Source organism: Lipotes vexillifer, unplaced genomic scaffold, assembly GCF_000442215.2.
Source record: "Lipotes vexillifer unplaced genomic scaffold, Lipotes_vexillifer_v1.1 scaffold1980, whole genome shotgun sequence".
NCBI lineage: Eukaryota > Metazoa > Chordata > Mammalia > Artiodactyla > Lipotidae > Lipotes > Lipotes vexillifer.
In genome coordinates this window covers 1,092,580-1,106,161 of record NW_006797999.1, presented here as the reverse complement: position 1 = coordinate 1,106,161, position 13,582 = coordinate 1,092,580, and the positions used below count along the sequence as shown (strand labels likewise).

The following is a 13,582-nucleotide window of genomic DNA, read 5'->3' as shown; positions in this document are numbered from 1 at the left end:
CGGCTGGGCCCGTGAGCCGTGGCCGCTGAGCCTGCGCGTCCGGAGCCTGTGCTCCACAACGGGAGAGACCACAACAGTGAGAGGCCCACGTACCGCAAAAAAAAAAAAAAAAATAGAGCTACCATACGATCCAGCGATCCCGCCTCTGGGAGTCCATCTCAAGGGAGTGATGTCACTGTTGTGGAGAGACACCTGCACCACGTGTTTGTAGCAGTATTGCTCACAATGGCCAAGACATGGACACCATGAAGGGTCTGCTGATGAATGCATGGCTAAAGAAGATGTCACACACACACACACACACACACACACACACACACACACACACACACACAGGAATATTATTCAGTCATAAAAAAGATGGACATTCTGCCATTTGTAACAATATGGATGGATCTTGAGGGAAATAAGCTCAGTGAAGTAAGTCAGACAGAGAAAGACAGACACGACATGATTTCACTTATATGTGGAATCTAAAAAAAGCCAAACTCATAGAAACAAAGAGACAAGTGGTGGTTGCTAAGGGGTGGGGAAGATGTTGGTCAAAGGGTACAAACTGCCAATTATGAAATGAGTAAGTTCTGGGGTCTAATGCCCAGCGTGGTGACTGTCGCTAATAACACTGTATTATATACTTGAAAGTTGCTGAGAGAGTGACCTTGCATGTTCTCACTGCTCACACATACACGCAGTGGTAACCATGTGAGGTGAAGGATGTGTTAACTAACCTCATTGTGGGAACCATTTTTGCAATATATACTTGTATCAAGTTGTGTACATTGTACACCTTAAACATACACGGTGGTAAATATCAATTAAGGCAGCGGCTATGTTGTAGTCAGTTGGCTCTTTTTTCTGACAAGGGTGTCCTGAGTACGTGCTCACAATGGCAGTGGGACAGATAGGCTCCCCATGTGCTCTGACGTGGTGTAGGCCCTCCTGTGAATATCTGATAATATTTTAAGTTCCCTGATCAAAGTGAGTCATAAGTCTTTAAACACAGATATTGGAGAAACTGAATAACTATTGCTTGAGAGGTGAGTCTTTTGCAATTTAACCCACCTGGCCTGCATACTTTTGTCCCATCACTCCTGTGATTCTGTGAACCCTTCTTCCACATAGGTTTTTGCCTAATAATACTTTGGCAGGTGGTTATTGTTCTATTTACTTACATAACAAAACACATGGAGAAAATCAATGTGAGGACGTGTTCATATTATAACTTTACAGAAAACCATCTTTTAAAAGAAAAGTTTAAGGTAAGAGAAACCTCAGTAATGAACGGAAGGAAATCTGGGAGAGAGATTTCTCACACACCTCCAGTAAAGCTTTGGGGAGGGCGCACTCAGACACTGTGAGAGTCGGGCAGGGCCCCGTGTCTCAGGAGTGATCCTGTTGTGACCTCTGCCTAGATACTTATGTGCACGTGAGGTGCGTGTATTGAAAAAGTGGTAGAGGACTTCCCTGGTGGCGCAGCGATTAGGAATCTGCCTGCCAACGCAGGGGACACAGGCTTGAGCCCTGGTCTGGGAAGATCCTACATGCCGCGGAGCAACTAAGCCTGTGCGCCACAACTACTGAAGCCTGCGTGCCACAACTGCTGAGCCCGTGCACCACAACTACTGAGCCCATGAACCACAACTACTGAGCCCGCGTGCCTAGAGCCTGTGCTCTGCAACAAGAGAAGGCACCACAATGAGAAGCCCGCGCACTGTGACCAAGAGTAGCCCCCGCTCGCCGCAACTAGAGAAAGCCCACGCGCAGCAACGAAGACCCAACGCAGCCAAAAAGAAAGAGAGAGAGGGAGGGAGGGAGGGAGGGAGGAAGGAAGGAAGGGGGGAAGAAAAGAAAAAGAAAAAGTGGTAGAGACATTGCAGAGAGTTCAGAGAAGCGACAAATGAGTTATTTGGGGACAGAAGACACCCCCCTCCCCCCCACCCACACCCCGAGCTACAGGACAAATAAAGTAACTGAGGATATAGGCTTTAGAGAACAGAGGCTGAAGGTCATTGGAAAGGTTTTTATTTAGCACCCAAGGACCGACAGTGTAAATATCTTGGAAAATGAGAGTAAGAGGCATGTGACTTGAGATGCTTACTCATCTTTGGGATTCTGCAAAGCTGAGTTTCGAGTTCAAGCTTATGGCAGAGATTGAATTTCGAGGAATTTTAGTAGCAGGAAAGTCCTCGTGCCCAGTGGGCTCGTTTTATGTTAAAGTTTCTTTCCCCTGCGTCTGTGTGTCCGCAATGTCACGTTGCCAAAAAAGCAGTCACCTAACAGTTTTATAGACCAATAATGATATTTTATATTATTTATAAATTTAAAATACACTGCTTACTTCTTGTCTTTATTATTGACATCTCACATGAGCCAAAAAACCTTGCACCGTCTAATTTCATGGGTTAGCACGAAGAGGAATCATTTGTTCTTCCGAATGGAACTGTCAGGGCTTAATTATTTTAGAAGCTGAAATTTAGAAATGTATTTGCTGTTATTAGAACCGACAGCTTTCCCATGTGCTTCTGGCTGAGACCGTCTATAATAAAAACTGATTTTTTTTTAGGTCTGTGATTTCAAATGAGAGTAGACTTTTTTCTCATGAGCCACAGCGATTCACATACTCAACTTAAGATTCCTGTCTCGTAGGTTGCAAACACCAAGAAGGAAACCGTTTTCAAATGGCTAAAGGATGATGCTCTGTATGAACCGGAAAAGTTGCCTGATCTGGAGAAGGGGGTCTGTGAGCTGCTCCTACCAAAGGTACATTGTGTTAAAGAAAAGAGATAGAAGCAAGATAAGAAAGTTCTCTCAAACAGCCCGCGAATTCTGCATTATCTCCCAGTTTGCCTCCTGAATTTCCGTGGTTTGCAAAGAGAATGTATTAGCCTGTATTACATTTTGTATCATGGCGTCAGTTTTATGTACATATGGGATGTGTTTTATTTGCAGTTGTCAAAGAAGGACCATGGTGAATATAAGGCAACCTTGAAAGACGAGAGAGGTCAAGATGCGTCTGTCCTTGAGATAGCTGGCAAAGGTAGAATAAAACCTTCTACTAAAAGGAAATCCGCTTCACCAGACGAACTGTGTGGTAAAGGCACAGCGTCTGTATCCTTAGTACATATTGTTTCTTTAGTGGGGACACAGGAAGAGAAAATAGATTTGTACTTGAGTTGCATTCAGAGCTGTTTGAGTGTTTTAGAACAAGGTATGATATTACTCTGGGCTTCAATGAAATGCTGTCTTAGTTCACCTTCAGGAGCCAAGTTCTATCCTGTGACAGATGTATTAAAGTGATCGAAACAGTGATGAAGAGGTTCAATTAAATGTATGGTCAGATTTATGTCGAGCAAAATGTTCCTTGTTTAAAAAGTGAATAGATTAGAAGGATTTATCGCCACACATGAGCCTTTTATGGATAACTATTGCCATTTTTTTTTTTTTTTTTTTTTTTTTTTGCGGTCCGTGGCCCCCTCCCTGTTGTGGCCTCTCCCGCCGCGGAGCACAGGCTCCGGACGCGCAGGCTCAGCGGCCATGGCTCACGAGCCCAGCCGCTCCGCGGCACGTGGGATCCTCCCAGACCGGGGCACCAACCCGCGTCCCCTGCATCGGCAGGCGGACTCTCAAGCACTGCGCCACCAGGGAAGCCCAACTATTGCCATTTTAATGTTTCATTTTTCAAATGAACATCCTGATTTCCTGTATCAATTTAATTAAACATGAAAATGCTGCCGATAAAATTAGACATCGTAATGGTACGTTCCCTTCTTCCTTTCAGTGTACGAGGATATGATTTTGGCCATGAGTAGAGTCTGTGGTAAGTAAATGCCTTCTAACTTTCAAGTCATTTTGGTGCTAAAATTGCTATTTCCCGAGAAGGGCATTTTCCACAGCTAATGGAACCACAGTGCATCTCCTGTGGACAGGCCCCAGATTCAACGGCAGAACAGTTATCTGACCGCCTCGGTGATGCTTTTCAAAGGGGTTTTCGGCATTATATGCAGAATATGTTTTTCTTAAAAAAAAAATAATAAGAGAGACAAAACAATCTCAGTTTGGACTCCCTAATTAGCCACTTCTTGTAATTTGCCTTAGGTCAACTCCGACGATGCTTTGTCCATAATTGCTCTCAGCGTCTGCATTACAAATGCTGAATAGCAATAATGAATTTTGAAGCCTCTGGTTTTGTGTCTGGTTTAATACATACTAAACCACTTTTTAGCTTTGCAAATAAATTCTTCCTCTCTATTTACCCTTCCATAGAAACTGTGAGAACAAAGATATTGGTTATTAATTTGATAATAATAGCTTATATTTGTAGAGGGCTTTCTGCTGATTATAAAATTTTACTGCTGTGGGCTTTCTAGAGATGACCTAATTGGTATCATCAGATCAGGCACCTAAGGCCCAGAGCAGTTAGGTGGCTTAACCATGGGGCTCTGGCAGCCAGAGTCAGGACCAGAAGCTCACATCTCTCCCAGGTCTGAGCTCAACTGCTGCCCGGTAAGGTTTTTTGGTCATTCTTCTGGAAAACTTCTGACGTTTATTTTTTCATCACTCTCTCAAAACATCCCCGTAAGGTAGACTGTTTCTCTTTGCTTTTGCTTGTCACAAGGTGACCACATTTTGAATGAGTTTTACTGATGATGATTATTAATGGGCCAAATGCCACTCCATGGTGTACACGCCACTTTGTGAAGGTACATTGAGCCACTTGAAAGGCGGCTTCACGCTTATGCTCCATGGGATGACCTTGCATTAAAGCATCATGTGACCTGTAACATTGGTGATGCGAATGGTCGTGGTGTCTTGAAAAGTGAAGGTACCAGTGAAGGGGACAGAGCAACACAGAAGGTAGTTTCCTATTGTATTCTCGTGATCGTGGGTCCCAGATGCCCGAGCCTGGAAGGACCACGTGTGTCTTACTGAGAGTTAGTGTGGTGGGCAGAGAGAAGGCACGGGACACACAGCATCACGTTTCAGCCTCTGTCCTCCCGAGGAGCAAGGCCCTGGGTCTACTGGACGCTGCATGTTCGGTGCTGTTGCAGCCGGAAAGGAGCAGAGCAAGCGTTACTTGATCTACGAGGTGGATGTGTTAGTAGGAAGCGGGGGCTTCTCTGCAGCCCACTCGCGCGGCCCATTATCCCAGAGCTTCCCCGTCTTCTCGGCCATCCCGCTCAGGCTGCAGTGGGCTTTCCCCGCAGCCCTGAGGTGTCGTGGCCGCCTGGGGTGTCGGTCCGGGTGTGATATCTGCGGTTCCCACGTCCCTTTGCTGCATCCATCAGGGACCTCGGTCACCTCCATCCTCCGTCCTCTGACCTCTGACCTCAGGGAAGCTGTGCCTCTGCCTCTTCTGTGTCTTCTGAGAGCCCTTGGGGGTGCTGACGCCCCGGCACAAACGCAGACACGCTCACACGTACACACACCCTCACTTCTCCACCTGCCCCCCCGCCCCCCAGGAATAGTCTTAATCCTGGAAGACCCCATGATTCCTGCTCGGGTTCCAAGTGGGCTCTTGCCACCTGCAATCTGTGGCTTTTTAGACCTAATGCAGCCCCGAGTTGGTCTAACCGATAGCAGACAGCGCTGAGCGCGCCACTCCTGAAACAGCCGGAGTGAAGATGGGTACGCGTCCTCCGTGCTCTGCTGACAGTCACATGGACGCTGTGACGCGAGTCACGGTCTCGCCATGCGTGTTGGGTGCCTGGTGGCCTCTGCCTGTTGAACGAGGGTGCGGCTCCACCCGGGTCAAATTCTATAGTTCCACGGAGCACCATCAGGCGTAATACTGGGTTGATGTAAGGAGTACTTCTGAATTTTCAAGTAGAAAGCTGTCAAAACAGTGATTTCCTGTTTCCTGGAGCACAGAAACGTTTCCCTATTCGTTTTCTTGGCTTTTAAACCAAATTTCCCTTCACAGCTTGGGGGGCGGGGTGTGGGGAGACAGTGTTCCCGGAGCTTCTAAGACCAAACAGCCTCTGGGGTTTGCATGTTGGGAAGCAATCAGTGGCTCTTCTTGGGGAGCCCCCCCCCAAAATTTTGTTTGAACTTCAGGGCCAACTAGAGGCTTTGGATAAATATGGGATCCTCACGTCAGCCTCCCGGGCCTCCTCCTTCCCGACCCTGATCCCACAGAGAGGATCCTGCAGCGGCTTGTGGGTGGCAGAGTGTAGGAGGCTTTCCTGCCGGGTCAGCTAGCAGCCCACAGAACAGAACTGTTTGTTCTTCGTGTCCCGAAGGTTAAAGGCTGTGCTTGGCTGCGAAGCAAACCTGCTGTTATAGAGAGAGTTAGGGTTCCTCAACCTCTTCATCCTTATAATAAGGAATTTGGACAAGGCGACATCCAAGTTCTCATCCAGATGTAAAATTCTATAATTCTCTGGCTGCAAACAAACCCGTTATAAAAATCGGTGCCAAAGTTACAGTTCTCTGCGTGGATGATGCTTTGTGTGTATGTGTGAACGTGCACATGCTTCTGTGTATGTGTGTATATGCCTTTGACATTTCTCTTCATTTCCATGCTGACTTTTGAGATGCAGAAAGCACAATTGGAGACTCAAACTCCTTGGTTAGGTTTCTGGCATCTCCATTAACTGTATCTGACAGGACGTGCTGAGGGACTCTTTGTATTTTTGCAGAACCTTGGAAGAGACCCACATTATCTAGATGAGGACTCTGGTCACCGAGAAGTTGTGTGATTTGTCCTGGGTCACTCAGTTAACCACTAGCAGAGTATTCTCGTGTCCCTAGATTAGGAGTCCAGCCTTCCTTTGACGGCACTTCGGGACTCCCCCCCTCATCACGAGATGTGTATTCTAAGACGTTACCCACCCAGCTCTTTAACGTTGGCGATCCTTCAATTTTACAAAAATGTCTAAGGCGTATTTTGCCTAAAGGGGGCCAAGCTTAAACTGTATACCTTGATTTTTAATATTTATAGAATTCTGAAATGTCTAATCAAATAACTTTAAGAATCAGTTGTGAAACAGAAACACCAATGGCAGAACTTACTTTTGGTGTGGCGACTGTGTAGATTAAATACCTATCTGGTTAAATTTTGTCTAATAAGATATAAATGCCCCTTAAACCTTCAAAATCAAGGCTCAGTAAGGATGCAGTGGATATAAAATCAGAAAATAGGGATACAAGTTCCTAGGTCATGTTGCCCTGGTCAGCATCATTCTTGGAAATCAGGCTCTTGTAATCTGATTACTTGGAACATGCATCCTGCCATCCTTTCCTCCCTGTGGTGGGCGAAGTTAAATTATCTGTTGATTTTCTAGCTGAAATGAAACCCATCTGGTTCTGTGGGGTAGAGTTTAATTCTGTGTGCAGGGCTTGATTCTCAGTGTTTAGGGAAAGTGCCAGGCACCATCCCTGCATTTGAGCTGAGAACTGCTCTCCTTCTGTCTGTCCGGTTCATGGATGGTACCTTTCCCTCCTCCCTGCTTGATTGGCAAACCTTGTGGGCTCGTGATCATTTATCGACTGCGAGTGTAGTCTGAAAAATGACCCTCGACTTTAAGCTATTTGGCCTCTTTAAGACTGCAACATTTCCGTATTTTTGTGCTCAAGGATGTGCAGCTTGTTACCCTCTGCATCTGGTCAGCCCACTGCCCTCCCCCATGTAGGGAGAAGCAAAGCAGAGGAAGGGGTTTGGAAAAATCATTTTCTGCCTTTCTCTTTGGGCAGGAGTAGAGAGAAAGAGGACGCCAGAGGACACGGAGGTGGGGCATTCAGCTAGACGGGCTCCAGCCACGGAGCTCCATGAGGGGATTCCCGTCCTTACATCATTTACATGGATTTTCCAGAAAGTTCTATAGGGGATTGAGTGCCTGGAGGCTCCATTCCCTTCAGGGGAAAGGTTATTTTAGCAAATGCCAGGAAGAAGGAGGGGGGAGATGCAAGGAGGTGGGTGCAGTCTTGCAGACAGGGCAGACCCAGTCAGTTTGGAATCCCATCTATATGGGACGCTTGTGTGTGGTCTGATTTATAAGTTGATTCCTGTGGTAATGACTGGATGGAAGTGGTCAGGGATGTGAGAAGTGCCCTTAGGGAATATTTTCTTGGGGCCATTTGAGTTCCTTGATGCTATTGTCAAAGAGATTTTCAGATAATTTTGGTGTGGCAAAAGCTTATTTAATGAATGAACATGGCCTGGGCAAATTGTAAGGATTTGTGGCTGACCAGATGTTAGAATATATGCATGAGGATGCATTTACAGCAGGATGTAACCTGGCCACAAGGCTTGTCCATTCTTACACAGCACAGACTGCTTTCCTCAGATCTGAGTATGTTTTATTTTCTGCAGGGGCCTCTGCTTCTCCGCTGAAGATACGCTGCACCCCAGAAGAAATAAGACTTCAGTGTTTCATGAAATATTTCACCGAAGAAATGAAGGTGAACTGGTACCACAAGTAAGTGTCCATGTGCCGTGGACTGTGGCCATGCCATCCATGGGGTGGTGCCCAGGGCTCATGGCAGGGACACGCGTTCATAGCCAAGTCTGCTCAAGACTTTGTAGTTTTGAGAAATGATGACAGCCTTGGGCTCGGGGCAGGACCATCACAGAAACTGAGGGGGCAGGGGGTGGGGGGTGGAGAAGGAGAAAGATAATTACTGGTGACACACATTTTGTCTGGAATCCAGCAGAGCTAATGGAAAAATAATATTTGGAAAAGGTGCTCCAGATTTCCAGTCTGTTGGTTTCTCACTAGATTGATTAAAGAGAAAAGCACCAAAACAAACTTAATTGTACGTAAAAGAAGAAAGTGAGAGGGATGAAACCCTGTACAAACAGCAGGTTTTCTCTGTATTTCATGTCTGCTGCTGGTTGCCTGTCCAGGTGGGCATGTTCGCTACTAAAACACTGGAGACTCTCATTACGGTCACAGCATGTGGACGAGTGCCTGCCCCCAGCCCCCTGGGGTCTGCCCTTCCGACGATGCCCCCATGGTTATCTCTAACGCACTCCGTCAAAGGAGGCGGATGGAGTGGGGACCGTGGTGTCTGTCTCTAACCTGAGGACATGGGCAACACTTGCAGGCCAAGTTTTCAGTGATGTCCATGTACCAAAGTCGTCTGCTCCTCCACGGACTGGGACCTCAGAGCGTCCATGTCGTGCCTTTAGATGTTATTTTCCCTAATTAACATTTCAAAAGGCAAACTTCATGCTTATGACTACTTTACCTGTAAAAGCATTATTGAGGTGAATCTATTCGTGAGTAAACCGAAGTGCTGAATGGATAAATGTCTTGGGATATCTTTTTCCTGTTTACACTTTGACATGCTGTGCTTTTGTCTTAGATCTTAGTTATGATCAGAAGCATAAACTAAGAAGATGTACTGACGTCTTAGTGCATCTGTGTTTGGAATCCTGCATCTCTGTTTTTGGTAGTTAGTTTGGAAATCTGTATCGCGTGCAGTCACTGCAGATCCCATACTAAGGGGTTTGTGGGGAAGTGGCTTTTTCTAGAGGATTCCAACAACAGGAGCTTTGAAGATTGAAACTCTGGTGTAGTTTTGTGATGTAATTGTTGGTAAGGATATATCTTTTAAAACCAATGAGTAAATGTCTATTTCTAGCTGAATCAGACCTTCTTCTGGAAAAGGAGAATGAATCACTTTCTTCTCCGGGCTCCTTTGTTATTTACAGCCTATCATCTTTCAGTAAGTTGTGTGCAGCTGTGATAAGGGTCTTATCTTCCCTGGTAAACGCGGCTGTCCCCTGCAGGAGGCTGCTGCTTCTCCAGCTTTGCCTCCCAGGGCACGGCTCGCTCTGTGCTGGGTGCCGGGAGTGAGTTTAAATACATGCCACATCCCACGTGAACACGTGCCCGGGCACGCGGGTACATGTATGTTGTGTTACTGTGTGTTATACACTTCATGCACATGATTTCATTTAACCCTCACAAAAGCCCTATGAGCTTGGTATTAATACTCACATCTTATAGATGTGAAAACTGAGGTTTTGCAAGAGGAAGATAAATCATTCGTTCAAAGTCACACAACTAGTAAGTTGTGAAAGAGCAGGGATCGAACGCTAGTTGGTCTGATTCTGGCCACTACGGTGCTGAGGGCCATCCAGCCGAAAGGAGGGGACTGATTGCAGGCGGACAGACGGACTGAGAGATAAGGGCTCAGATCACACGTCTGCCTCATCAAAAAAGTTGTATCAGAAGAAACCATCCCTAGAGACCAACAGAGCTCGCGGTCGTGTTGCAGATATCCACGGACTCCTGAGCGTGGTTGTTGCCATGCCTTCTCTTCTCCAAGCAGAATCAACACAAGTATTTCTTCAGTTCTTTAATAACTAAAACATAACCTTTAGTTATTTTTTACTACTTGACTATTACATAGTATTCAATGCTATGTTAAACTTTATTTTATAGTTATATTCTATCACTGAAATATAACCTTAGTTATTTTTCACTATTTGACTATTAAGTAAGTTCTTGTTAGGCAATACTTGGAAAAATAGAGAATAATATAAAACATTTGTTGAAATACAATCTGCGGGACTTCCCTGGTGGTGCAGCGGTTAAGAATCCACCTGCCAGTGCAGGGTTCACGGGTTCAAGCCTTGGTCCGGGAAGTTCCCACATGCCGTGGAGCAGCTGAGCCCGTGCGCCACAACTACTGAGCCTGCGCTCTAGAGCCAGCGAGCCACAACTACTGAGCCCGCGCACCACAACTACTGAAGCTCATGTGCCTAGAACCCGTGCTCCACAGCAAGAGAAGCCACCGCAAAGAGAAGCCTGTGCACCGCAACGAAGAGTAGACCCCGCTCGCCGCAACTAGAGAAAGCCCGTGTGCAGCAACGAGGACCCAACACAGCCATAAATAAATAAATAAATAAATTTATTTATTTTTTAAAAAAGAAAGAAATACAGTGTGCTGCTGGATGCTAAATGGCCCACCTAACAGAGTCACGGACGCCCAAGGGAGACTCGAGCTGTGGACCTGAACATTCTGTGCCAGTGGGTGGCAAGAAATCAGTAGAGAACGGTGAGGATTTGGGGAAATGTGGGCGTCAGCAAGGCCGATTGTTCTTTGACAAAATGCTGAGTAAGACATCGAGGGCCACTTAGAAGAAGGGCTGAAACCTGTCTCAAACGAGTTAGAAGCATACGAAGGGGAAATCAGCAGACATGTCCCTTCGCAAAAGGATTTTGTTCTCTTGCTCAAAGGTGAAATTACTCTGTCATCGAGAAAGGGCTAGACCTCCAATTGCTAAGTATGGACCACTGAAGACTTAGAAGCATCGCAGCCACTGAAGACGCCACGTGGCCTCTTTATAGAAGAAAACACTTTGGATTTTAATTCAACCCGGGAAATTTCGCATGCAGAGGCCCCTGAAATCTCAGTGAAGCCTGGACCTCCCTGCGGGAGGGGAGATGCGGGGCTGCCGCGCAGGTGCGCCCACCGCCCCTCCCCACCCACCCCTCCTCCAGCTCCTCCCCACACCCCGCAGGGACCCATCTCCTGGGTTTCTTTCGCACAGACAAGCAGACACACCTAGGCTTTCTTCCATCCTCCTCTTTCTTACCTTAACGTAAGATGTTTTAAATTTAGTTAGGAGTGAAGGGATTTGGGCATGTTTTGTGATCCAATAATAAGACCAAGGAAGAGGTTTTATCCGACTTGGCCCATTTAAGTCCCCAAACAATAACAAACAAATAGTCCTTCGAGCCAAAGTCACTGTCTAGGGGGTAACAGTGATAACAAATTCAATGCAGCCAGCAGCTGTGATTTGCTACTAGGACTTGTTTGCCTTCTTATAAGTTGGCTAATTCAGCCGAAGCCAGCCTTAGCGAGCGGGTGTAGGGTGAGGGTGGGACTGCTGATCAGGGAGGGTTCTGGAATTCACCCCAGGGGTGGAGCCAGGCTGGGGGCTCTGAGCTGGGAGGGGGAGCCAGGTGGTGGTGGGGTGTCTGCTGCCGGCCCTCTGCTGGTGGGTGGCTTCACATGGTGTCTGGGAACAGCACTTGTGCCCAGTCCAGCAAGGCGTCGGGGCTGTGACAGAGGCGGGGTCAGAACTCAGGTCAGGGCTTAGGATGGAAGGCGGGTGGCTCCTTTCTGGAGCTGAGCTCAGGGTCACGCGCCAGGCTGTGCACATGCTGGCTCAGGGGGCCGTGGGCTCCTGCGCTAGAGCCCAGGTGGGGTTAGGGCTCTGAGAAAGGCGCCCAGCGGGTTGCGTGTGGTTTGGCCTTTGATGGACTCCCCCTCTAGTGCAGCATTCACCCCTCGTCCTGGCTGAGCTGATGCCGCGGTCATTCTCCTTTTGTGACTGGATTCTTTCACTCAGCATAATGTCCTCCAGGCCCATCCATGTTGTAGCAGGTGTCAGAATGTCCTCCCTTTTTAAGGCTGAATAATATTCTATTATATGGATGGACCACAGTTGGTTTATCCATCATCTGTCGATGGACACTTGGGTTGTTTCTACCTTTTGGCTACTGTGAGTCATGCTGTTATGAACATGAGTGTACGAATATTTGTTCGAGCCCCTGCCATCAATTCTTTCGGGTGTGCATCCACTGGATCACATGGTGACTCTATTTTTAACTTTTTGAGCAGAAAAATGCCATACAGTCTAGAGTATTTGAGTCTATTACCTATTACCAATAAGCATATGTTAAACCACAAGGTATCTTTAAAAACTAAGTATCAGATTTACTTTCAGAAGGTTTTCAGAGCTGAGCTGCTGATGTAGTTAGTAAATGTATAATATCCAGAAAAATCTATGAGGACACCAGCTCCAGCAAGTTAGAGGAGGCTTCCCCTGAAAGATGTGTAATATTGCCCCACAGGTATCTTACATATAATATGAGATTCTAAATTGAGTATGTCCCTGTGACTTTTTCAAAGGGATGCTAAGATTGCATCGAGTGAGCACATGAGGGTTGGTGGGAGTGAGGAGATGGCCTGGCTGAGGATCTGCGAGCCCACCGAGAAGGATAAAGGGAAATACACCTTCGAGATTTTTGACGGCAAAAATAACCATCAACGGTCACTTGACCTGTCCGGTCAAGGTAAGATCATTATTCTTTAGCACCTAATAATTTTGTACTTAGGGATTACCTTAGTGATCAAGGATGCTGAGAGGGAAACCATCTGATTTTACCATTTTCATTCAGAGAACATTACTTTATTCATTTGGCTGTTTCATTAAGCAAACCGATCAGTTTTCATTAAGTAAAGTCACAAGCAGAGCAGCTAAGGGAATGAATAAAAGCCGAGCACATTCAAACGGTTACTAATGTACAAATATTTCCTTGCAGCTTTTGATGAAGCATTTGCTGAATTCCAGCAGCTCAAGTAAGATTTGCATGCTTGGCTATTATGTTTCCGTCTGGGGTCCAGATGACGTGGTGTCATTTTGGCTGAGTGTGGGAACATCTGTGGACGCCTAGCTGCCCCAAGGAATGTGATCTTCCTAGGAACTGGGATTAAAAATAACAATTTAAGCCATTCCGTGTTTAGAAGAAGGCATTCTTCTAAACTATAAATGCATCTATCAATTAATTTTAGAGTTATAATAACCCTGAGTTAATTTTTTTTTTTTTTTTTTTTTGCGGTA

At 46.3% G+C, this 13,582-nt stretch overlaps 1 protein-coding gene across 1 annotated transcript in view; it reads left to right on the top strand.

Annotated features, from left to right (window-relative positions):
- MYOM2 (myomesin 2) overlaps positions 1-13,582 on the top strand; it is a 77,089-nt gene that overhangs the window by 59,800 nt on the left and 3,707 nt on the right. The window contains exons 28-33 of the mRNA XM_007470028.1: positions 2,647-2,760; positions 2,950-3,037; positions 3,779-3,817; positions 8,312-8,417; positions 12,871-13,034; positions 13,284-13,320. Of these exons, the coding sequence (XP_007470090.1) occupies positions 2,647-2,760; positions 2,950-3,037; positions 3,779-3,817; positions 8,312-8,417; positions 12,871-13,034; positions 13,284-13,320 (548 nt within the window). The remainder of the gene's footprint in view (positions 1-2,646; positions 2,761-2,949; positions 3,038-3,778; positions 3,818-8,311; positions 8,418-12,870; positions 13,035-13,283; positions 13,321-13,582) is intronic.